Raw genomic sequence first — 27,024 nt, forward strand, 5'->3', positions numbered from 1 at the left:
TCCAAACATACATTTTTAATATATAAGGCATCATGTCCTCTCTTTTTTCCTTGCCTATCCTTCCTGAGTAAGCTGTACCCTTCTGTACCAATATTCCCATCATGTGGATTATCCCACCAAGCCTCTGTGATACCAACTATTTCATAGTTGTATTTTATTTGCCTTTCAAGTTTTCCTGCTTATTCCCCATACTTCTAGACAACTAAGACACTGATTTGATTTTGCCCCTCAGTTTTGCCTCATCCCTCCTTTATTCCTACTGTTACGGCCCATGCTCGCCCCCAGTTTCTCCCACATCTCCAAGTTTTTCATTTACCTGTGGACTTTGGTCACCTGCCCCCATCGAACCTAGTTTAAAGCCCTCCTCATTAAGTTACCCACTTTGGGCACATCTAAACTACATTCCTCTTTCGAGAGAGGAATGTAAATGAAGCAAATTGAAAGCGCAAATGAAGTACGGATATAAATATCCCGTGCTTCATTTGCATATTCGCGTCCGAGTGCTTTTTCGAAAAAGGGTATTTCAAAAGTGAAAGTGTAGTTTAGACGGGGTTCTTTTGAAAAAATATCTTCTTTTTTTTTTTTTAAAGAACCTGTATTCTTGAAAAAATAAGGGGTACAGGTTCTTTCAAAAAAGGGTTTTTTTCTGATAGAGAGGCAGCAGCGCAGCGGTGAAGGGGGGCAGACGGGAGCAGATACATGTGGGGAGCGGGCTTTTAAACCAGCTCCCCTTGCGGACCAGCTCTTCCTGCCACTCTGTGCTCCTGTCTCTGATAGAGAGGCAGTTGCTTGGGGGTGGCCGTAGGCTCCCCAGGAGTGGGGCCGGGAGTGCACTGGCTGCCGGCCCTGCCCCCAGGGACTATCGAATAGTCCTGTAACCGATAATATTTTGTGTGGTTACATGACTATTTGGTTACACGCTAACATCCCTAATCTGTCTCTGTCGGGGCTCCTACCTTTGACCAAAAGGATTGAAGAGAACGTTACCTGTGCCCTAGACTCCTTCACCCATACTCCCAGAGCCCTACAGTCATTTTTGATCTGGTCAAGGTCACGTCTTGCAGTATCACTAGTGCCCACATGGATGAGTAGCATGGGGTAGTAGTCAAGAGAGTCAGATGATACTCAACAATCCATCTGTAATGTCTGGGATACGGGCCCCTGGCAGGCAGCATACCTCCTGGGATGTTATGTCAGGGTGCCTGGGTCCCCCTCAGAGGAGAGTCTAAAGTAGATTTATTCTTATAGTTTTCTGATCTTTCTTTTATGGTGAAATTAACCCCAGGTAAACATCTAATAGAGAGCATAAGTAAGTCATAGACACTCTACATTGAGGTGAATTTCACTCTTTATGTTCTGAACCATCTTGCTCTTATTTTTCCTTAATTTAGTCCTCTGACACCTGTAGCTAGAGTTTTCTGTAATTGCATGTCTGTCATGGAATAACAACCTTTTCATCAGTACACACTTACAGTCCACATCTGTTTGAGAGCAGACAGCAAAACATTTGTTGTTGCCACACTTAATTGCTGTTGATTCTCTTGTTTGTGCTGTAGAATTTCACCATGCCGTGGGACTATTGTAAATGTCAATTTTGATGTGCAATTTTGTAATGCAGAGTGAGAGCATGTCTCTTAAATAATTTTGCAGTTATGCCAGTGGTACATGGGCTAACAGGGTTAATGTGAGTGGTAATTGTGGTCTTCACATTAATGTAAGGGATATTAGCTGGTATTGTGTCAGAGTATGGATTTAAAAAAACCTAGGCTTATATCTGTAGTTTGAAAATACTAATTTTACAACTTCATCAGGATGGAAAAAATTCCTGATATCTCTGTTCTTCCATTTGAAGGATTTACTTAGATATAATGTGACATATTGCCAGTCAGTTGGCCACATTTAAAAATGTCGCTTACTTGCCTTCCTTTTGAATTTGCAGAAATTCCAGCCCAAACCAAAATCTTTTTTCCTTCCAGACTTAACACCGTTTCCCTCCTTTTTTTTATAATAGATTATTGTGCATCTGTATTGTCTCTAGTGAATTTCTTCTTTTATTCTTTTCTTTCTCCTTCCTACCTTGTGTTCTCCACCTATTTCATTATATTTTATTTCTCCTTTTCTATACTGCCCCCCAAATCACACTTTTTTCCCCCCAGTTTAACCACACACCTTGAGCTTGGGAATGTTGACAAGCCCTAAATCTTCTAGACAAACTAATACAATAGATGAAGGATGAAAACTCTAATTCTTACCAGGATGCTGCTCCTGGACTAGGGATGTAGAATTCCATTTAATTGGTTACTGGTTAAACATATTGTTTAACAGGTAAACTGATTAAAGATAGAGGGTTGGAGGGTTCACCACAGACAGAGGCTGCTCCGGAAGCTGGAACAGCCCCTGCCTGTGGGGCTCCCGGGACTGCCGGAGTAGCCCCTGCCAGTGGGTGCTCCACCAGCAGGTGCTCCACTGTAGACTAGGGAGTTGAATGTTTAATCCGTTAACAGGTAAGCCTCACACTTAATTTGTGAGGCTTACCGTTTAACCAGTGGAACCTGGAGAAGCTCCTCTCCTGCTTTGGGCAGATGCTGCTCCAGTCCTGCGGGGGGCTGCTCCGTCCAGGTTGGAGCCTGGGCACCCCGCAGGCAGGGGCTGCTGCTCTGATCAGGAAGGATAGAGGGAGGGCTATCCAAGGGACACAATAATATTGTTTATCTAAAGATGTATTTGTCTTTTGGTTATTTCTAGGCAGCAACTGTTCGACTTGGTCTTGGATTCACCACCAGTTTCTCCTTCAACAAATTATACCAAATATTCTACTGTCAGAAGTCATGCATCAGGTTTCATGGTTGGTTCAGCTTTAAAACAAAACAAACAATGTATAGACAACTTCCTAATAAAGGAAAATACTCCTACCCTTAAAAGGGCATCTGTATCTGCTGAGATGGAATGTAAAGGTTGTAACAGTGAACAAATGACAGATAATAGATGTAGTTCTGCAGGGACTCATGATGTGATCAGTGAAGGGGTATCAGCCACAAGTCCCAAAGGCATGAGAAATCCTGACACACCCTCTACCTCCGTTATGAAAGTGGTTACAAAAGGTGAGTTGCCTATTCTGTCTTTCTCATTTCATGCTTGAATTTGTTATATGAACCAAAATCTTCCATTCTGTTTGTTGACAATATCAGATATATGCTGCCTGTGTCAATGAGTGTTGATGCTTAATTAATCTTTCTGTAGTATTTTGAGAGGAAAGGTACAAAGATTTACATTCTGCTATGTTTAAGTGGGATGTGCCTCGTCCAGAGGACTGCATCATAGATGTTCAGGATTGGACAAGAGTCCAGGCTCTAGGGCGTGGTGAGGTGGGAGAGACTCGGAGTTCAGGCTGCAGCCAGAGCCCAAACATCTATACCACAATTAAACAGGCCATTAATCTGAGTGCAGTAAATCTAAGTCAGCTGACGTGGATCAGCCATGGGTGTTTAACTGCAGTGTAGACATGCCCTATAAGGGTATTGAATGGTATTGGCTACTGCTTTATTAGGCTCGTATTGCATTAAACACATGCTTGTTGGAGGGGATGTGGGCCAATGCCATGTTGTTAAAATATAATTCAACTCTAAGGGTATGTCTAGACAGCAGGGTTATTTCAGGATACCTGAGGTATCCCGAAATAGCTACCTCATGTCTTTTAAATGCACCTGTTATTTCGAAACATTGTTCCGGCATCCCTGTAACCTTTGTTCCATGTGGGTTAAGGGATGTCTCAAAATAGCATGTTGTTTTGAAATTTGGTGCTGTGCTGTGCTGACTCAACAAATTTCAAAATAATCTATTTCAAAATACAGTTGAAATAAGATATGCAATTTGTGTAACTCAAATTGTGCATGTTATTTCGAGTTTCTAAGAGCTGTTAAGAGAAAATAAAAACAAATTTTAAAGGCAATTTAGGGTTGCATAGCAAATTTACTCAGTCTCAGTCTCTTTCTGGCTCTCACATCCTTGTTCAGCCTGACCCAAGTGGAGTGTATTAAAGGTATAGTTATAATGCAGTTTAGGGATGTTAAGGACTAGTCGACTAGTTGATTCCCTCTCTCCCCCCCCCCCTTGCTGCTTCTGTATGAGAGCACAGCATGGAGTCCCTCGGAGTCCCTCGCTGACCCCGGGTTCCATGGCTTTGAAATGCACAAGAGCCCCTGTTGGGGACATTTCAAAGCTGGCACACCTGTGTGCAGCTCAGAGTCAGTGAGACTTCCCGCTGGCCCCGGGCTGTATGTGGAGTTCCGCATTCCGCTAGTAGGGGATCTTGTACATTTCAAAGGAGGAATTTGGAAGTGCCTATCGACTAGTCGAATAGCTGATGGAAATTCCATGGGCTACTCGACTAGTCAGTTAACCACAATTTAACATCCCTAATGCAGTTGAGGGCTACACATATAGGCACAATGTTTATTTGCCATTGCATCTTAGTTAACGATTCTGTTGATAAGCTGTCCAGAAAAAGATTATACTTTGTCATGCTGTTGTTCTCTCTCTACTTTGGTGCTAAGAAGAGTACAAATTAGTATTTTCAATTATGGATGTCAAATCCTATTTAATGTAATGTTAAACTGGTTAACGGCGAAAGCGGGGAAGGGGGCACTCCAGTCTACCTGAGCTGGAGTGGCCCCTTTCCATCTGCCATGGTTGTGCTGGAGAGGCCTCCCCCACCACAGTCAGGGGTTGTTCCAGCTGGGTTGGAGTGCCCCTGACTATGACACGCTGGGCAAGGCCCACTATGGGTAGGGGCTGCTTATGCTGAACTAGAGCGCCCCTGCCCGTGGTGGGCCCCTCCGGGCAGGAGCAGGGAGCTGCTCCAGTCCCTGTTGGTTAACTGTAAGTAGTAAGCATCACCTAGTAAGGATGATGCTCACTAGTTAACCATTCACATCCCTATTTTCAATATTCAGAGTATTTGTGATCTGCTAAAGTAAGACAGTGGAATCTTCTTAATTTTTACATGGTAAAGGGTGGTTAAGCACTGGAATAAATTGTCTAGGGAGGTTGTAGAATCTCCATCACTGGAGATATTTAAGAGCAGGTTAGACAAACATCAGTCAGGGATGATTTAGATCAGGGGTGGGGAACCTTTTTGGGGGTCAGGGCCCCCGTACTCACAGAAAAATCAGTCGGAAGCCGCACACAAGTGAGAAGCAAAAAAGAAAAACCAAACCCTCACTGACATGGCTCCCAAATGACAAGGAGAAAGACACTCCCAATATTCCCTTTGCATGCCAGAGCCTAAGAGGACCCAGGCTAGTAGATTTTGTATGCTTTAGCCCCATGATGGGATGGGATGCTGGCAGGGCTGGAACACCAGCAAATGCTCCCCAATGCTAGGGGCGGGGAGCTCCAAGCTTTGGGGGCTGGATCTGGGCAAGCTGAGGGCAGCATCCGACCCCTGAGGCTTAGGTTCCTCGCCCCTGATCTAGGTGGTGCTTGGTCCTATCCTAAGTTCAGGGGACTGAACTTGATGACCACTCAAGGTCCCTTCCAGTTCTAGTATTCTATGATCATATGACATCCTTGTGGTACTGTTACTATCCTGATTAAAGAACAAATGGAAATAAATACCATATTGTGTAAGAATAAAAATGTGACTATTACCACATCATCTTTATTTCTTCTTTTTAAATCTCTATTTGATAATTTATTAGTAGATCAAAGGTCAGAAGTCTGTATCTATTCATCAGCTTGCTACACACCACTTAAATGGGTGCATATGATCAGAAAAGTGGCTAGATAGAAATATGCTCCGCATAGTCCGATAATCTGCCTCCTAGTATTGTGCATCGTATTTGCTCACTTTTACTGACTAAAAACCAACTGTGAGCTCTTTCTGTATAGTATATTCCTCGTTTTGTTCTTGGATAACTAAAGATTTCAGGCTTACCATTTTTATTATTAACAGTTAAATCTTCTGATAATCCACCCAGTTTAACCAGTTCACTGATTAACTGGGGTTTTACATCCATAGTGTGTACTGAGAGTTGTGTGCTCACACAATTAGTTTTGAGTGTTTTTGTAAATGTTACTCAAAATTATATAACGTCAAATTTCTTTACAAGAAATAGTATTACAGGGACATCAAGAATTCTCTTGTTTAAAACTAATCTTTTTCATATTAGCATTGTGATGATTGATGAACCTCACTCTCAAATTATGCCTTAAAAATTACTGATTAGAGGGGTTTTATACAAAGTGATTGACTATATAAGGGCAAGCATATTAAAAGAATAAAAGTATCAATGTAACTTTAAAATAATTATGCTTTAGGAGAACATGAACACATGAAGAAGTTCTTTAAGGTGACCTCTGTTGTAAGTGAAAGAGGGAGCATATTTTACTGGCAGAGTTAGTGATTTTTGGATCAGTTCTGGGTTATTGCTGTAAGACTGCAGGCAAGTCACACAACCTCTCTCTGCCTCAGTTGCTTATACAGTAAAACTCCAATAGTCCGGCATCCAATTGTACGGCACTCCTGATAGTCCGACATCAAAATGGGAAGAGCCTAGTGAGTGAGCTTTGGCAAAAAATGAGATACAAGGCAACAGCGGCAGCAGCTGAACTGAGCAAAAAGGGTAAAAAAGGGTTAAACTAAAATATCACAGTGTACTGTATACAGTATGTACAATAAAAAGGGTTAAGAACACTTTATATACAGTATATAATGAATACAGTATATATATATAACCAGCTTATAGTACCTCCTGGTAGTCCGGCATATCCAATAATCCGGCACCACCTAAGTCCCAAAGGTTCCGGATTATTGGAAGTCTACTGTACCCAAAAAAAAAAAAAAAGTTAATACTTATTTACATTTTAGGACTTCCATGAGGCATAGTTAATTACTCAGTGAATGAAGGTAGTCATTTTGCGATCCTCGGATTAAGGAGGTGCTACATGAATATAAAGCATTAGCATAATTTATTATTTGTCATAATTTAAGAAAAAGTTCTTTACTGGGAGCTGAAATAATTCAAACTAAGTAAACTCACAGTAATAATGTACAATTACAGTGGCATAAAAGCCCCAGTATGGTTGTTCATGTATTGGCAGTGTTTGTTAGCTAGTATCTTATAGCAAACATTCAAAAGCATGTATGATATAGTGATATTATGGATCCTCGTCACTCCATACAAACTCTGATGGAGTAGAAGATGCAGCTAAAAATATAGAAAAATGTAGGAATAAATGTTTTAGAAATGGAAATGATTATATTTTTAGTATTTGTCTGGGTGGATGTGCCAAATTTCTAATAAACAAACAAACTAGTTTTCTGTGTTTGACCATACCGAAATAACAATTGCATTTTTCATATGAAAATATTTTGCTTTGCTGTAAATAATAAACATGCTTTTAAAAACACATCAAGTTGCCCTTTCTTTTATTTTCAGTGGATTGTCCTGTATGTGGGGTGTGTATTCCAGAGCAGTATATAAACAGACACCTAGATAGTTGTTTGATAAGAGATGAGAAGAAGGACAGCCTCAGAAGGTAGGAAACTTAAAGAACTTATATGTTAATTTGACCAGTTGCCTCTACTGTTGTAGTGAGATGCTGATAATGAACCGTGAACTGTCATCTTGCTTCTCTGTTACCTGCTGTGGATGTCAAAGTTGGATGTAAACTATGATGATTTTCTTCTCTCAACAAGCCTTACATTCACCTGAAAGGGAAAATTGGATTTGCTGCACCCTTCTTTTTAAAATCCTGATACTGCAAAGACTTGTGTACATGCTTAACTTTGTGCATGCATCTCAGGGCCAGTGTTCTCTTACTGTCTCTCTCCTAATAATGTCCCACTTTTGCCCTATTTAAATCAATGATATGGAGTCTTCTCCCTCGCTGTTGTCAATTATCTAAATTTAGCAGAAGTATTATCCATTGCTATGGATCATTCAGCCATGCAGAAATTATGCTGTGTGCACCTTTGGCATTCTAATTGTATTTCCGGAGTCCTCTAAGCCAGAGTGGATTTGGTTTAAATCAAATTAATTTAAATTTTGATTTTAAAACTGATTTAAATAATTAATCAGGAAGACTTGGTTTAATCATAGTTTTCTACGTAAAAGTACATTCTTGTTGGTTGGTATAATCTTAATACATATTCTTCAGAACTCAGAGATAGATGTAGGTTTCATTTTTAGAAGGTACATACTATATACATTTTAACAGTGATTTATTTTGAAAACTTTTTAGATTAGTTTTACAGCTATATCAGAAAATTAATGATTGGTTATTTTATTTACTAAAGGCAATTAAAGCTGATATTTATGAAGTAATTGGTGAACTATCTCCAATTCAACATTAATATTTGGAGGATTTTCTTGCCATGCCGTATTAGTAGGAGAACATCATCAGACAGACATTTAAAATATTTAACTAAAACAAGAACGTTATGTATTTTGGATTTTGTGTTCAACAGCAAACATGTAATATTTTAACAAAACAAGAATATGATTTTTTGAGTCTAGTTAAACATCGAAGTTTTTTAAAATCAGGTTTGTTTTTGTTAAAATTGTTTTGAACTAAAATAGTTAATGAACTATTTAAAAAAAAACCCAAAATTAAATATACGAGGTCAGCCAGGTCAACATGAGGATCTAAAAATACTAGCTTTTGCAGCTAACTTCATTTTCCTGTTCATTGTCTGGAAGAAAAAAAACAAGCTTTCCTGCTTTTTCAGGTTGCAAGTGATCCTGGTCTTATTGACTGAACCATGTTAATTAAGTGCGGGTTCTCAATCATATGGAAAGGAGAGTTTGTTGCATTAAAAAATGATCATTTTTTTCATCAGTTAACTCTTTTTGTAATCTGCTGGTGGTTCTTCGAGTGATGTTGGCATGGGCGCTCCACTCTGGGTGCTGGTGCGTCCTTGCACTAATGACCGAGATTTCTTCTAGCAGTCCCCTGCCACACCATGCCTCACATGTGCACTGGCATCTTCTCGTGCCATTGGCATTCGTTAGGCACGCACACGGTGTGGCACCTCAGTTCCTTCTCTATCATTCTCAGTAGCAGATGGCGCTTCCCTTCAGTTGCTCTTTCTTCACCTAAATTAGGGGGAAAAAAGTTCAAAGTTCCTCAGTTTTTCTCATTATCCAAGTTTGTCAACCCTTTCCACACAGAGAAGCTCCCATTACCACCCGAGCACCCCTTCTCCTCCCCCCCCAGTGCAGGAACATCTGTGGTCCTGCCAGGCCATGGATATTTCCAGACCAAAGAGTCCTGGTTTAGGGAAGTACAACCGGTATAACAAAATCTAAAAACGTAAGTGTTTAAAAGTGAATAAAGGTATCAGCATTTTGGAATCGAAAGACTTTTTGTGCTCTGTTTTTCTGCTCAGTGAGATTGTTCTCACTGTTTTTTGTGCTTTCTTTGACAAATGAGAAAATGGGATAAATTTTAATTTGTTTCCTAGAGCCAAGATTTTAAATGCAGAACCTTTGTGGTTTTCAAGAGAACAGCTAAACATGTGTGTTAGTGCTTCTGTTAGCAATAGGGAGACAATGACAAACAGTTGTAATTAATCTTATTTCCACAGGAATATACTGTGCAATGCCAAACAGGTGCTAATATCTTATTATTTTGACAGATTTTTGACCTTTAGTTAATTCTTTATTGGTTGCTGATGTTAAGTGCTCATGGCAAGGGCATGATTGAAACACACTTTTCCTTTAGAATATAAAGAATTTACACTTAGTATCATTTGCTTTATTTTCATTTACACTTCTCAGAGTTTAAAAAAGTATCCAAGAAGATAATTTGTGATGAGGGATTAGTTACTGTGGAATTAAGTGTGACCTTGATTTTTATCTTCTTGCAATAATGCTGTCAGTGTCTTAAGAATATAATAATGGCCATACTGGGTCAGACCAAAGGTCCATCTAGCCCAGTATCCACTGACAGTGGCTAATGCCAGATGACCCAGAGGGAGGGAACACAACAGGTAATCATCATATGATCCCTCTCCTGTCATCCATTCCTAGACAAACAGAGGGTAGGGACACCATTCCTACCCATCCTGGCTAATAGCTATTGATGGAGCTAACTTCCATGAATCAATCTAGCTCTTTTTTTTAACATGGTTACAGTTCTAGTCTTCACAAAATCCTCTGGCAAGGAGTTGCACAGGTTGACTGTGTGCTGAGTGAAGAAAAACTTCCTTTTGTTTGTTTTAAACCTGCTGCCTATTAATTTCATTTGTTGACCCCTAGTTCTTATGTTGTGGGAATAAGTAAATAACTTTTCGTTATTCACTTTCTTCACATCAGTCATGATTTTATTAGACCTTGTCATATCCCCCCTTAGTCTCTTCTTTTCTAAGATAAAAAGTCCAAGTCTTTTTCATCTCTTCTCATATGGGACCCATTCTAGACTCCTGATAATTTTTGTTGCTCTTCTATGAACATTTTCCAGTGCCAATATATTTTTTTGAGATGAGGTGACCACATCTGTTCGCAGTATTCATGATGTGGGCGTACCGTGGCTCTCTACAGAGGCAACAAGATATTCTCTGTCTTATTCTCTATCCCTTTTTAAAATTATTCTTAACATTCTATTTGATTTTTGGCTGTCACTGCACTTAGTGGATGTTTTTAGAGAACTATCCCCAATGACTCCAAGATCTCTATCTTGAGTAGTTGTAGCTAATACTTCTTCCCATCATATTGTATGTATAGATGGGATTATTTTTTCCAATGTGCATTACTTTAGATTTATCAACATTAAATTTCATTTGCCTTTTTGTTGCCCAGTCACTTAGTTTGGTGAAATCTTTTTGAAGCTTTTCACAGTCTGCTTTGGTCTTAACTATCTTGAGCAATCTGGTATCATCTGCAAATTTTGCCACCTCACTGTTTAGAATTTTTTGGGGGGGGGGGCTGAAACAAAACATCAGTAGCTATCCAATATTTCATTGGAATAGCTGGGATTATCTTTTGCCCCATCCTTATTTTGAGTCCACTAGACCATACAATATCTACATTACAGTAGGCATTAAACTTTTCAGAGCTTTGAAAAGGTTTAATTTAATGAAAAGTTTGTTTTCCAATAGAATCTTAAACAATCTTTTCTTGAAAGTAATTGGGAGGCAATAAATCTTTTCACCAGGTGAGCTACAGCGGTTACATGATTAGAGTAAATGAATTAGAATTGTCATGAAAACCTGTTTGTAGTAATTTTCAATTTATTTTAGTATTATGACCTAATATTGCTTGGAAAATGCACTTTTCAAATGAAAAGTAAGTATCTTTTATTCTAGGGGCAGACGGCTGTTACATTATATATAATGTAGAGGGCCATTGTTAAATTTCTGCAAGGGGGTTGCTGTAGTCTGCTTCAGAAAAGAAAAGCATCTGTAACTGTTAGGTCTTCTCTCCTTGTATTACTAGCTCAAGATTATTTGAATTGAAGATAAACTAGGAATTAGTATGGATTGCTAGCTAAATCTAATCATCTCAGGTGCAGTTTTTGCTAGTAAGGTGACCTGAGCATACATTGGCACTTTTATGACATTCTCTGTGTCCAAGATTGTGTAGTCAGAATGTTGTGTGCTCATTCAAAAAGCTAAATGTTACACCGAACCTTCTATTTTCCATTATTTCTTTTAATAAAGTAATTTCCTCTGTGCTATAGCAGAATGGATGCGTTCATATTCTTATTTTACACTAAGCAACATCAGGAAGTGGGGTTCTTTGTAGAAGGTAATTCATTGAGAGCATTATTAATTTTCTTAATATAATTTATCAAGTGTAATCTGAAATTTGATGGTTTAGTCTTCACAGTGTTTCTTTTGGAAAACTGGAAATTTTTCCAACATAAATCTAGGGTTATGATCTTTTAAAATCTCAAACTATGCAGCTGAGAGACAGCCATTATTTTGGATGCAAAGCCTACGAGCTTCCAGTACAGTTGTTGATAATTCAGGTAATGGTGTACTTCCCTCTGTGTCCATGCTGAACCTGGGCGTCAGGTGTAGTGCATAATATGAGTTTGAAGTCTTCACTCATAACAGCTATTAAAGACCCTATAGTGCTTTTTTCAAGAAATGGAGGTGTTTACTCCAATTTCCTGAGCAAATTTAAACTTGGATTCTTGCATTCCATAACTTTAAAACCCCTCTCCATCAAGTGCTTGATGGATAAGGTGTTCCTGCATTATAGGAACATTACATCCTAGAGGTAGATGCATTTCAGTGGCAGGTCCTATGGTTCATATAAGCAAGACGGATGATGATCAATTATTTAAAAAAATCTTTTCAGTTTAAATCAGATTTTCAAATTTAAAAAAAATCATCAATAAAGCACTAAATTTCTCATTAAAAATCACACTTAAAATTAAATCTTATCACAAACGTGCTACACCTACATTTACGGTCTCATAAAAATGAATTAATGACTCTAGACCATGCACCCTAACAACCAACTCTTGCTTTTTGAAAGTTCTGGGTTTTCAATTTCTGTTAGTCAGCAGACTAATGTGCAAAGACTGGATAGGATTGGTTTTTGTTCAGTGCGTATGTGGTGGTGGACCTGGGCCAAGCACAGCAGAGTTAGGTAAGATATTGTCTAAAGACAGAAAATAATATATAGGAAAGGATGGAGTGGAGTGGACTGGAAAAATAAAGGGAAGATGTGGGTATGTCTGAAGAACTATGTGGATCAACTTTGAAATGCATCATTCGTCAATACTCTCTCTTTGCTTTTTTGTATCTGGGTATTTTAACAAGTTAATTCCCAAGTTGTTTGTTATGTTTGCTATTGCTAGAATAAAAAGTTTAGCTTAGCTAATTCTTATGGCTTATTTAATTAGTTAACTAGGTTTAGAATTTGTCACTCAAGTGTACAGTACAGAAAGCTGCAGTAAGAGAAATCTAGTTGCTAGTTGCCACTGAGTGTCATTTTCTTATTTTTCATTACAAATACATTTCTCTTATTTTGGAATATCATCGCCACAGATCATAATAATGATCTCATAAGTCTATTCCCTATTTTCAGACATGTCAGTGGGAAACATTGATTTAAATCAATGATTTTTGGGGGGTGATTTAAATTGTGATTTAAATTTTCTTGATTTAAATCAATCCACCCTGTTTATAAGCATGACGTAAAGTGCTTTGAGGCTTTTCTAAATGAAAAGCACTATAGAATTATAACTTACTGCTTGATTTCCTGCTATACAAGACAGAATTTCTTGTTTTTGTATTATTTTTGTTTTTCTCCTACAGTTCTGGTCACAAAAGGAAATTCCTGCCTAAAATCGTTTACAACTTACTTTCTGATCGTGATCTGAAGAAGAAGCTAAAGGAATATGGGCTGTCTATCCAAGGAACCAGGCAGCAGCTCATTAAAAGGCATCAAGAATTTGTGCATATGCATAATGCTCAGTGTGATTCTTTAAATCCTAAATCAGGTAGGATGGCAAAGTTATGATGTTTTCTCCTTAAGTTCCTGATTCATTTTATGAAATGATCTCTCTCTGTATTGTAAGAAACTGAATTAACTCTCAGAACAGGAGAAAGACAGCATGGGGCCTTATGGGAGAATATGGGGTTTAGAAGAATTTGGCATTAATCATATTAAATATGACCTGTGAAGCTAAAATGGCAAATTTAGTTAAGACATGTAATAAGAGGGTATCCAGAACAAACAATTTGTAACTTAACTTTAGAAACAGCCCCAATAACTTTCTTCTTTTCCACTGAGATAAAATCCTCTGAAACGTTCTGGTTTGCTCAATAAATTCCAAAATGCTACTGATGCTGCATGTGAAGAATGATGTTGGGATGTCTCCGGATCAAATTCCCTGGGTCATCACTAGCAAGCTAGGAAATATCAGAGGATCTTAATGCCAGGGGAAAGGATTAATAATTATTTCTATGTTGAATTTCTCCTTGTCCTGTTCAGTGAGGCACTCTGTATCATTGGGTTTGGTTTCAAGTTTAGACTTAAAGAAGAGATGATGTAAAGCATGTGAAATTAATGAGTAAGAAAGTGCATTGCTATGGATATTTTCCCCCATCATTATAGATATGTAGCTTTGCTGCAGTGTAATTAACTGTAACCATAGATCTCTCTAAACAGTTTGCTTTGCTTTGTTGGGAAATGGAATTCATTCTAACTTCTAATGAAGTTACTTGGATAGGGTAAACATTCTTTAAGCAATAAACTACTGTCTGTCTGCTGTGTGATGAATTCTTTTTAGATAATGCCATCTATGGGCTATGAATGAAATGCAGCCAAGCCTTTCAATCTCTACAAGGGCATGTTGGCTCTCTTGGATTTCTTCTGGCTTTATAGGCAACGTGACCTTTGTTGTTTCTGAGTGATGCATGTGAGTTAGAGGGAAGCAACTGTATGTATCTGTTACATATACAAAATAATTGGTACAACAGTGTAGAAAGAATTTAGTGTATGTAGCTCAAGCCCCAAAAGTAATTGTAAAAAAGTAATTGGAAATAATCTTTCTGTAATTTATAAAAAGTTAATTCTCATGTTTTTTTCCCAAGACCAACTGTTTGCTAGGCACTTTTGGTTTGGAAAAGAAAAAGTAAGGTAACTTAACCATAAATCAGATGTCATGCAAATAATTTCTCTTTAATAAAAACATGTACAATTTAATCTACTTAATTGAATTTTATTATTTGTATTGTCATGGTGCCTTGGATTCAATGTGCTGGGTGCTCTACAAACACAGAACAAAAAGACTGTTCCTGCCCCAAAGAGCTCAAAATCTAAAGTTATAAGGGAGGCAGTGGTACCCCCGCCACCAACTGCTTTGTGACTGGTATCTCAGGCCTGAAAATGTTTTTGCCTGAAACTATTAATCAGATTTGCATCATATTCATGAAGAAATTCAATATCCTGAAAAATGCATTTTTTAATAAATTTACTTTTCAGTTTGTGGCAGAGTAAAAAATGGAGCCCACATCCCATGTTTGTTCTGTGCTTTAACTACTAGTTCATCCATCCTTCCCAGGAGAATGAAAACACAGTTGCTTGCCCCATATTTTGAAAGAGAGGAAATAAAAAACATTATGGACATACTTTTCCCCTCAAAAAGAATGATGTTCTTCTAAAGCACCGGTTTTCAGCCTGTAGAGTTGGGAATGAGAATGAGGGGAGGTAGGGAGCACCAAGTTTTTCCCCATATTGCTTAATGAGAAGGCATGCTGGCTGGTTCTGATAGGGAAGGTAAAGACTGAGAATATTGTCCTTAAATTGAATTAAAGTTTGTTTTATGCTAGTCCTTTAGGATTGTCCCAAATCTATAGTTCAGAAATGACTGATGGCAAATTTATAATTTTATATATTAAAAACATCTGCCTTTTAATCAGTGTATACCTGTATTGCATGCCACCTAAATACCTGGAAAAATGTTAAACTCCAATGTAAGATCTCATGCACAGTTATAATGTGTGCCGGAATAGAAACTGATGTAACACTGGTTGCAGCAATATGTTTGTTAAATTTGAGCACAACCCCAGATTACGTTATATTCTGATGACAGCACCAGTCAAGAAAAACAGTGACTTAAATCGAGGAGAAGCTACTTTTTTTATTGGTGTCTTTTAAAATTGATCTATCTAGTGACTATCAGTGTAATTTAAGCTAGTTTTAATTTAAAGGCCAAATTCAGCAATGGCAGTAGTGGGTTACAGCTCCCTCTGAAGTCTTGGTGAGCTATGTCCATGTACATTAACTTGTCTTGCTGATAATCAGTTCAGGGTTACACACAAAACATAGCAAAACTTTTTATTTTTATGCATACTTTTAATTCAGACTAAACATAAAAAATGCACTGATGATTATAGAAAAAGAAGGATCTGATTTTCATTTCAATACCTGGGTAGCAATTGACTTCAGTGGAGTTACTCTGCTTGTATCCTGTAGAGGAGAATCTGGATGGTTTAGATGTGTCTTGTAAAATGCAATAGTTAGCAATTATGGGCGAATTGGGGGAATCTATAAATATATAGAGAATTGCCTCCCTTCTTTCAAAAATGTTTCCCATCCATCCTTTCCTACAAATAAAATTCAAAGAATTCTTTTGTAACTAAGAATGTTAAACCTACAGGAAAATGTTACGAACAGAAAACTTATTCTGAGATGTGTGCTGCATTCTTAATTAACAGGTCTGTTCCCAGTGTATATTTCAAGTCACATCTGTTTGTTTTTCTGACAAAAAAGAATTCCTCCTTCTTTTTACTTCTGCTAGCACAGCATAGCCAATAAAACTATTGGAGAGTGAAGTGGATTTTAGTCTGGCTTAGGCATCATGAAAGAGAATCTTTAAGTTTCAGTAAGAGAATATTTTACTGGTGAAGGTGTGTGAGCCAGAAAGAACACAGCTTGACTTTAAATTCCAGGATAAGTCTGCAGTGCTGGCAGATAGTTTAAGGGAAAAAAATAAATAATTGAGCAAGCTAAAATCTTGGGATCCCACAATGCTATTTTTTCAGACTATAAGCACCCTTCAACTTATTTGTTTTCCATTACTGCATATGCTGGGAGCAGAGTTTAAATTGCCAGAAGGAAGATGTATCTTAAAATAATAATAGCTGACCTGATTCTCAGTATACTGAACAAAATTATCAGCTCTTTGCTAGAGAAGCACAGATCTAAAGTAATGAGAGAGGCTATTTCACAAAAAAGAAAAAAATTGTGAATGATAGTGAGTGCTAAAGAAAGTGCCCCCCAAAACTAAGGGCAGGTCTACAGTACGGATTTAAGTTGATCTAAGCTACAAAATTTGCTGGTTTGGCACACCCCTACTACCAACGCTTCAGTGCTGCAATGGAAAAGCCAGACAGGGCTTAACGGCCCATTAGCTGGTATGGTGGCTTGTTAATTGGCTTGGCCTTCCTGGGGACACTCCACACTGCTACTGACTCATGAACACTGTAGATTCAGGTGACCTGGTCACCTGATAGTAACCAACTCTTTGGTCTGATGAGCTATTTCACAGGGAGTAGGGTGAGGGGAATCAAATAAAGCAGGGATAGGGAACCTTTTATGGGTTGAGCGCCACTAAAATTATAGAAAAATTAGTTGAGGGCCGCGCACAAAAACCCTTCACTGACGTGCCCGACTGAGGAGAAGAAAGACACTCTCCACATTCCCCTTGCACACCAGAGCATGAGGGGCCCAACCTAGTAGATTTTGGGTGCTCCAGCACTATGATGGGGGCAGCAGAAGGGCTGGAGAGCCAGTGCAGGCTCCCCAATGCTAGGGGAGGGGGACTGAGCCTCAGGGGCCGGGCCCAGGCAAGCTGGGGGGCCACATGCAGCCTCCGGGCCTGAGGTTCCCCGCTCCTGAAATAAAGGTTTGCTATTGTATGAAAATTCTATATACAGGAGGGAAGGAAAATGAGTGTCTTCAGCTGACTTTTTCTCTGCCTCCCCATGACAAAGGGATACTTGAATACACCTAGAAACAAAAGGACTATAATTGAAGGGTGATAGAAATGTAGCCGTGTTAGTCCGGTGTAGCTGAAACAAAAAACAGGACTGAGGAAGTGGGTCTGGCCCATGAAAGCTCATCACCTAATAAACCATCTTGTTAGTCTTTAAAGTGCTACATAGTCCTGTTTTTTCTGATAATTGAAGAGTGTGTGTGTGTATGGGGGGGGGGGGGGAATTGCAGGACCGAGGCCAAGAGACCCCCCGATCCATGAAGGATTTTACCTAAAGTAATAACGAGGGTGAGAAATAGTTATTCATAACCAGTTCTTAGTAAATCTATCTTAGATTACATGCTTTGTATTATTTTCTTAGTAATTTCTTTGTTCTGTTTTCTACCTCTTTGACCACATAAAATCCACTTTTTGATAGTTATTCATAGTTAATAAATTTTGTAATTACTAACTGTGTAGGGGGGTGGGAGGGAGAAGAGGCTATGTATTACTTTCTTTCATATCGAAGAAGGAAGCAAACTTTAATTTTGGGTTTGTACACCAAAGAGTGTGTGTGAACATCTGGGTGCTGATGTAATAAATCCCTCAAGTGAATCCTAGACCTGATCTCAGTGTCTGTATCTGCAGCTGAGTGTGGCCTTCCCTGTGGGTTTTCCTAGAGTAGGCTGGAGAGCTTGGTTCAACGAGAACAGATAAAAGGGGGCCCAGGCTAGCAGAAAAAAGAGGGAATGCAGTGGTGTCTAAGAACCTCAGATGACATCCCCGAGGTCCTAATAGAATCACAGAGCTGGAATGCACCTCAGGAGGTCTTCAAGTCCAACCCCCTGCCCAAAGCAGGACCAATCCCAACTAAATAACCCAGCCAGGGATTTGTCAAGATGAGACTTTAAAAACTTCTAGGGATGGAGATTCCACCACCTCCCTAGGTAATCCCTTCCAGTACTTCACCACCCTCCTAGTGAAATAGTTTTTCCTAATATCCAACCTAGACCTCCCCCACTGTGACTTGAGGCCATTGCTCCTTGTTCTGCCATCTGTCACTACTGAGAACAACCTCTCTCCATCCTCTTTGGAGCCTCCCTTCAGGAAGTTAAAGGCTGCTATCAAATCCCCCCTGACTCTTCTCTCCATCAAAATCCATCATAGCTGGACCCCAGCTTGGCCAGGGGTATGCCTCCAACTCTTAGGAGAGGGAGGGGATCTTGGTTTTTCCTAGGGCTCTCATTGTCAAGTTTGCGACACACTTTAAAACAAAGACCTTGCAGAGTCCCATTGGCCCTGATCTTGTTCTTGTGCATCCAGGTACCACTCTCCCGACTTGGACTACCCCACTGAGCTGCCCACAGCAAGATTGCCCCACACAGCACCCTTTCACCCCGTACTTGAATCCTGCTGAACTGAGCCTGCCTGCTTTCACCTGGAGGGGAGAGAAAGCATCCTGGGAATTTTGAGGCAGGTCTGGGCCTTGTACAGTGTCAGGGTTGGGTGCAGCCTCACTGCCGAGTCCATGTCCCGGAGAGAGATGATGGGGGATGATGCAGGTGATCTTCCATCTTCAGGCAGCCAGCGCTTGTGCTCCTCACTGCTATGGTGGTTCCTCAACATTGACAGATTAACAAATAGGCAGAATTTTGCAGAATTTTAAAAAGTTGACACTTTTTTCATTTTTATTTTTCATTTTTGAGTCTCAGATGATAGCAGCCAGCTCTCTGCTGTGAAATAAAGACCATGGAAGACTCATAGTTGGGACTGTCACTCTGGAATGAGTGGAGGGCCTCCACTGCAAGCCATGTGTGGCTATCAGTGCCTCACAATGCCACAATTCGGTTGGTACAAAAGCTCCTTGTGAGCATATGCTCCACCAGCAGGAGGGAGAATAGCATGGATACCAACAGCTGATGGAATTACTGCAGTAGCTGTAAGTTGACCTAAATTAAGTCAACTTAGTTTTGTACTGTAGACAAGTCCTTAGGCTAGTGGCTCATAAAGTGTAGTCCACAGTGGTCCTGACCATCTTGCAGGTGGGCTGCAGTCTTGAGGCTTGCCCTCCGACCCCTTGCAATGGGGAGCCTGTACTGGTACTCCAGGCCCACCCCCTTGTGCGGTTGGGGCACCAGCACTGGCTTAGAGCCTCGCGAGCTGGGTCGAGCTTGCAGGGGAAGGAAGCAGCTCCATGCGTTGCCACTGCCACTCCCCCTGCCCCCAGCTAGGGGAATGGCAGCATAGGAAACCACTTGACTGAAGGTTTTTGCCGCTGCTCACAGCCAATGGGAGCTGCAGGGGACGGTGCTTGGGAGCGATGGGGTAGATGGAGCCAGGTAAGCACTCTCCAAACCCCTCATGCCCAAACCCTGCACTCCTACCGCGCTCTTGAACCCTGTCTCCCACCCAGACCATGCACCCTCACTCCCACCCTGCACCTATTTTGTCGTCATGGGTGGTTAGCTGGTGGTCCACAGAAAAGTCTGTGTTAAGGATGGTGGTCTGCGGCCAAATAGTTTGAGAACCACTGCCTTAGACACAAATAGGTTAAGTCACTCACTCACTGCTTACACCTGGGCTGTGTCTAGACTGGCAAGTTTTTCCGCAAAAGCAATTGCTTTTGCGGAAAAACTTGCCAGCTGTCTATACTGGCCGCTTGAATTTCCGCAAGAACACTGACTTCCTACTGCCTGAAATCAGTGTTTCTTGAGGAAATACTATGCTGCTCCCATTCGGGCAAAAGTCCCTTTTGCGCAAAAGGGCCAGTGTAGACAGCTCAGATTTGTTTTGCGCAAAAAAGCCCCGATCGGAAAAATGGTGATCGGGGCTTTTTTGCGCAAAAGTGCGTCTAAATTGGCACTGACACTCTAGACACTCTTTTCCGCAAATGCTTTTAACAGAAAACTTTTCCGTTAAAAGCATTTGCGGAAAATCATGCCAGTCTAGATGTAGCCCTGGTGTGCCTGGAGGGGAGAGAAAGCATCCAGGGAAGTTTGAGGCAGGTCTGGGCCTTGTACAGTGTCAGGGTTGGGTGCAGCCTCACTGCCAAGTCTATGTCCCGAGAGAGATGATGGGGCTGCAGTAAAGCGGCTGTGGACTGGAAAACAAAATCCTGAAAACCTGACTCTTCTGTGACCACTAGACTGCACTGTGTTTGAGAATATAATTACTGTTTTATTCAGTGTGTAGTGTAAAAAATGTACTCTTGTTTCAAAATAATGTCAAATAGCAAAAGGGTAAACTTGTCAATTAAATGTTTCTATAATTTTGATGAGTAATATCTTTATATTTCTAAGTATTTTTAAAGATTTTTATCAATTTTAAACTTTCTGGATTGCACAAAAGTATGGATTGTAATCTTTTTTTCTATTTATTTAGATGTTTAGAATTGCAGGAAACTATAAGGGGTCAAAATATTTAATCACAGGAGATATTCAAAAAGTTAAGGCTCTTAACCATTAAAACACGTATTGTCAACATCACATGTCAAAATATACAGAGTAAAAAACTCAGTTTGACACATCCAGTGCTTCTGCTGGTTTTTCCTTTTGTTCCTTACTTTATGCAAGCTACTATATATTTGACAGGGCTTGTCTGTTTTTTCAAGAACTCCTCCTAAACGGTAAAAGCCAGGACTACTAAATTCAGTATACAGTTTCCTCTTATCATAGTTTAAAGTCAGATAAGAATTTGGTTGTGCCAGGAAAATGGGATGTGTCTGGGATGGAATTGTTTCAAATAAAACCAAACAAAGCTTTTTCTTTTCCCCTCCCTACCCCATTTGTATGGGAACATTGCTGGTTGCTTCGCTTCATCAGGGAATGAGGGGAAAGCACATATTTTTCTGTATTCCTCACTCTGCCTGGGGAACACAGGGGGCAGATAAACCTGGACCTGCCTCATCTGGGGGATGTGTACTCCTCCCTCAGCTGTACCCTCTGGAGCTATAGCGGCCATGGACAGGTGCTTTTCACCTGGTCTCAAACTGTTGCGATAAGACATGACTGGGGTAGTCCTCTCGCCCAAGGACAGCCTGCATCTTGAACCTTTCATCCCCAGCCCCTCCTCAGAACAGCGATTGAAATGGAACATGGACATTTTCATTTTATTTTCCAAAAACCAAAAATTAATTAAGGACCCGAGCAACACCCAGAAAATCTTCTAAGTATTGACTAAGAGTAAAATACTTAAGAGCCTAAATGATTTAGGAGTCTAAGTTCCACTGACTTTCAGTTAAATATAAGCATATAAATGGCTAAATCCATTTTAAAGATGGGACTTGGGTGCCTTTTTATAAACTTCATCCTAAATCTTCGGGAACAATATATTGTAATACTCAATATTTAACATCTGTATACTTGCAGTTAATTTTAAAATGGAGTTTGATTAGAGCAAGCGTCCTTTAATTATGGCAGTTCAGAATCAACTCCATCTTTAAGGTATGAAGGATTGGCCTTTAGATTAGGATTAAAACTGCCAATAATCATTGATTATTAGTTTCCAGGTTCAGCATAACTCTTCAGAGGACAATTGTATCTGCTATAATATTTTTACCAACTTTTTTAAAAGATACAAAATGTTTTGTAGTGAATTGACAGAAAATGGTGGTAAGTAGAGAACGAATGCAATTGTGTGAGGTTTAGACAGAGAATTGAGGCTACATCTAGACAATGGACCCGGCCGTGTCTAAGGAATGCGTTTGCTCTTCCGCTTTTTTTCATGGAAGAGCAAACATGCTCTTTTGGGGAGCCCTGTATACCTCATTTCATGAGGCATAAGGGCTTTGCCGAAATTTGGCTCCGTCTAGATAGGGCCAAACGGCGAAAAAGCTACGCAAAATGCAGAGCAGATTTTGTGTTGCTTTTTTCACAAAAATGTCACAGTCTAGACCTAGCCTAAGAGAGGACAAGCAGGAGCATAGGCATAGAAGGAAGTGAGGTTTTTACTGGTGTAGGGTTTGTTAAGAAAGTGATATAAGACAGTAAATCCATGGTATTCCCATTTTTTGAATACTGAATGCAGATGTGATCCCTTCATCTCAAAAAAGATATCTTGGAATTAGAAAAAGTTTAGAAAAGGGCAACAAAAATGTTTAGGGGTATGGAATGGCTGCTATATGAAGAGAGATGAGTAAAACTGGGATTTTTCATCTTGGAAAAGAGGTGTCTAAGGGGGGATATGATAGAAGTCTATAAAATCATGACTGGTATGGAAAAAGTGAATAAAGAAGAGTTATTTACTCCTTTCTATAACACAAGAACTAGAGGTCAGCAAATGAAATGAATAGGTAACATGTTTAAAACAAACAAAAGGAAGTATTTCTTCATGCAACACAGAGTCATCCTGTGAAAGTTTTTGCCAAAGGATGCTGTGAAGGCCAAGACTGTAACAGGGTTCAGAAAAGAGCTAGATAAATTCATGGATAGGTCCATCAATGGCTATTATCCAGGTTTGGCAGGGATGATGTCCCTAGCCTCTGTTTGTCAGATGCTGGGACACTGTTGATTCCCTCTGAGGTACCTGACATTGGCTTCTGTCAGAAGACATAATACTGAGCTTTGGTCTGACCCACTATGGCCATTCTTCTCTCTCTCTCTCTGTCTCTCTCTCTCTCAGATATATATATAAAAACATTTCCTGTGGGACAACAGAATGACGTCATCAGCGTCCATGTACTGCCACCATGGCCCACCTTCACCTCTGTCCTTAGCCACTTACTGTGGCCATCCTTGGTGCTGTCCCCTCTGGGCATGGGCTACTCCAGCTCTGGCTCCCGTTTCATACCCGGGAGGGCTGTGCCACTGAGGAAGAGCTGCTGGGGTTGGGTCCCCCATACCTCTCCTGGCTGCCCTTCATCCCCTCTGCCATCCGAGCCCAACCCCTGTCCCCTGGGCTGAGCCACATCCCCTCCGCCATCTGAGCCCCCAATATGTTTCTGCTTTATTCATTGGTAAATGTAGCATTGGCATGCCCCAAGTTGTTGTCTGCTGGCAGCACAATGCAGTTCCAATCTGTTTAGTCTCTCTTCACACACAACCTTTCTAGGTCTCTAATCATTTTCACTGCCTGGGTTGCAAATCTCTCCATGTCTTTTTGGAGGTAGGGTGACCAAAAGTGAACACAGCCAGCACTGCAGGTGAAGGCAAACTCTCAACGTATATAATGGCATGAAAATTAATGTTCTCAATTGTAGTTAACTCAAGCTATTAATGCAAAACAAATTAGATAGATTTTAAAAAGCAGTGGCAGGCAATGCCTGAGCTACGGTGCTAGGAGCCGCGTGAAAGCACATAAGTGGTCCCCACCCCAACTTCTCCTCACTCACTGCCCTGCCAAGACCCTGCACCTCCAGCCCCCTCACTCATGTCCCCCAAAGCTGACACCCCACACCTCAGCCCACTCCTGTCCCCTTCCCCTGCTCTTGCACCGTCCCCCTGGTCAGATACCTACCCCAGCCCACTCTTTCCCCCTCCCCCCTGTCCAGATACCAACCCCCAGAGGGGAGGTGGGTTGGTGAGTGTAGTGGGCGGAGGGGGTGGGGGAAGGAGCCCCCTAGTGTTCTTTTAAAAAATGCAACCAATTCCCCTTGAGGCAAGTGCTGCAGTACTAATAGTTTCTGTGTTACAGTTCTAGGGTTCTGGGTGTTACACTTTTCTAAGGGTGATTTTCACAAATTATAGTGAAGTAGCACAACATTTTTTTCTGTGTACTTTCCCCAGTGGAGTGAAATGAATACTGTGTACTTTAGGTAGCAGTCCATAAATGATGTACTGCTTCTGTTACCAAGTTTTGATTCAATGTGCTTCTTATAAAGCTGGAATATTAAATCCTAGGATTTATAATGGAAATATTAATTCATCCTCAACTATAGCAATGCTGCTAGGGCCATTGTGAAATAAGGATAGCTGAATTACAGAAAAAGCATATGTCAAATTCCTGGATTATGGCTTAAACCCAGTTCTGTCCAGTTTTTATTCCTATATAATTTAAGGTTTTTTATTCTCTGACCAAACTGTGAACATTTAGCTTCAGAGGGGTAGCTGAGTTAGTCTGTAACAGGAAAAACTTAAAAAACAACTAATAGTCTGGTAGCACTTGAAAGACTAACAAAATATGTAGATGGTATCATGAGCTTTCGTGGGCATAGCCCACTTCTTCTGTTAAATTTAAAAAAAATAGTCTGGTAGCATTTTAAAGACTTTCTTGTGAACACTTAGTTGTCTCATGAATGTATTCATTTTTATACATGTGTGATGGATCAGACCAGGTCTGGGCATGGCTGAGGGCGTCCACTCAGGGTGAATTGCTCAAATTCACGGCTCTTTACAGCCCCAGACTGGGGACCTTCCCCAAAAGGCCACAAATCAGTCACACTGAGCGCTTCAGTTGCCAGTCTGGCCAGCAAGAAGCCTCACAAGCAAAACCCCTCTGACACTCCAGCTCTTCCTGTGCCCCAATCAGCCCCGGGCATAACACACAGGTGAGGGGTTACAGAACCCAATCTCACCTACCCTTAACGGGTTCTTCCAGTCCCAAGAAACCAGCCACAGTTCCCAGATCAATTTACGCTCTGGCTCTTACCCACAAGATCACACTGAGCAAATCCTTTAGAATGTAAAATCTAAAGGTTTATTACTATAAGGAAGAAAAGCATGTTAAAATATATTACATTGTTACATTGTTATTATATTATATTGTTAAAATATATTACATGCAGTTCTCAATACAGGCTCGTAGCAGAGATGTTATAAACTGCTATCTTAAAAGTCTCTGATGTACATCCTAGGTCAGGATGGGTCCACGGTTCTTCCCAGTTTGTTGTTCCCTGCAAGGCTGCATCTGGGATTAGGAGCTGAACTCAAGACGAGATGGAGATTGCCACGTGGCATTTACATGCCTCTCCTGGCATCTTCCTGGCCATAGTAGGCCACATGGTTCAGGGATCTATCCTTGTTTCACATGCTTGCAGCCATTATGCCCTGGCTAGTTTGCAGGTAGCCAGATACATTCCTTCAGGTGTGTCTTTGGCATTTAGAGATCTATTGTCCATGGAGCCTCACTAATTAGCATAGACATTGAACAAACATTTCTGGCACATTGCTCTGACTCAGAGAATTTTCCACCATCAACCCAGAGTACATATTTATAATTCCACATACAGATATTATACAAGTACGTGTATGGCATATACAGAATCAGTAGAACATAAGCTTTCACATGAAACCTCACATGGCCCCCTTTGTACCGACTTTTGGGGCAAACACCCTACTCCCATGGGTGCAGCAATGATCCTTAAAATTCAATAATGTGACAACATGTACATAGTTTTCCGATGGCTCTACAGATATACAGGCAGTCCCCGAGTTACGCGGATCTGTCGGATCCGCAGTTACGAACGGGGCTTTTCTCCCCCCGGAGGACTGGAGCTGCGGGACGCCCAGATGCGCTGCAGTCCCGCCGCCCATGTCCTCCGGGGCGAGAAAAGCTGCTCAACGTCTCCCTGGTCTGCTGGGGGGGGGGGGGTACCCCCCAGCAGACCAGGGAGACGCGGAGCAAAGCCGCGGAGTACACCCGCAGCGGGACAGCCCGGGCGCGCCTGGGCTGTCCCGCTGCGGGCGTGCTCCGCGGCTTTGCTCCCCGTCTCCCTGGTCAGCAGATCAGGGAGACGGAGCAAAGCCGTGGAGGATGCGGGCGGTCCCGCCACCCGCGTCTCCCTGGTCTGCTGGGGGGGGGGGGGTGCAGCTAGTGCCCCCTCTCCCCCCAGCAGACCAGGCTTTTCTTGCCTACGCCTGGGGTAGAGCAGCTGGGGCGCTGCCGGGTTGGTCCCACAGCGCTGCTCCTCGCGCTACTGTACCAACCCGGCAGCACCCCAGCTGCTCTGCCCCAGGCGTCCTGATTCAGCCGCTGCTGGTCAGTTTCAGCAGTGGCTGACTCAGGACACCTGGGGCAGAGCAGCTGGGGTGCTGCTGGGTTGCTCCAGTAGCGCCGAGGAGCAGCGCTACGGGAGCAACCCAGCAGCACCCCAGCTGCTCTGCCCCAGGTGTCCCCAAGTCAGCCGCTGCTGAAACTGACCAGGGGCTGACTACAGGAAGCCCGAGGCAGAGTTGCTCTGCCCCGGGCTTCCTGGAATCAGCCGCTGATCAGTTTCAGCAGCAGCTGACTTGGGGACGCCTGGGTTTCTTAAGTTGAATCCGTATGTAAGTCAGAACTGGCGTCCAGATTCAGCTGCTGTTGAAACTGATCAGTTTCAGCAGCGGCTGACGCCAGTTCCGACTTACATACAGATTCAACTTAAGAACAAACCTACAGTCCCTATCTTGTACGTAACCCGGGGACTGCCTGTATTTAGGTGTAGCGATATATTCGTAATTTAAATGACAAAATAAATTACATAAAGTATTGCATAGCTCTAGTTATGTCTTAAACGTTAATAAGCCGAAATATGTCTAATTGTTATCTTGAGATGTATCTGATTTAATTCTGACCATAATAATATGGTCTTTCTTTGGTCTATGGGTTTTGGATCTGCACCACAGGCAGTTTTCTTTTCCATCTGGAATATAGTCCTAAAAAGAATATAAA

At 41.1% G+C, this 27,024-nt stretch overlaps 1 protein-coding gene across 4 annotated transcripts in view; it reads left to right on the forward strand.

Annotated features, from left to right (window-relative positions):
* RAD18 (RAD18 E3 ubiquitin protein ligase) overlaps positions 1–27,024 on the forward strand; it is a 209,272-nt gene that overhangs the window by 99,514 nt on the left and 82,734 nt on the right. For all 4 annotated transcript variants that reach the window (XM_075938716.2, XM_075938715.2, XM_075938714.2 and 1 more), the window contains 3 exons: positions 2,746–3,101; positions 7,440–7,539; positions 13,274–13,458. In XM_075938716.2, the coding sequence (XP_075794831.2) occupies positions 2,746–3,101; positions 7,440–7,539; positions 13,274–13,458 (641 nt within the window). The remainder of the gene's footprint in view (positions 1–2,745; positions 3,102–7,439; positions 7,540–13,273; positions 13,459–27,024) is intronic.

Source organism: Pelodiscus sinensis, chromosome 11 (genome assembly GCF_052426305.1).
Source record: "Pelodiscus sinensis isolate ZL-2025 chromosome 11, ASM5242630v1, whole genome shotgun sequence".
In the NCBI taxonomy this organism is placed as follows: domain Eukaryota; kingdom Metazoa; phylum Chordata; order Testudines; family Trionychidae; genus Pelodiscus; species Pelodiscus sinensis.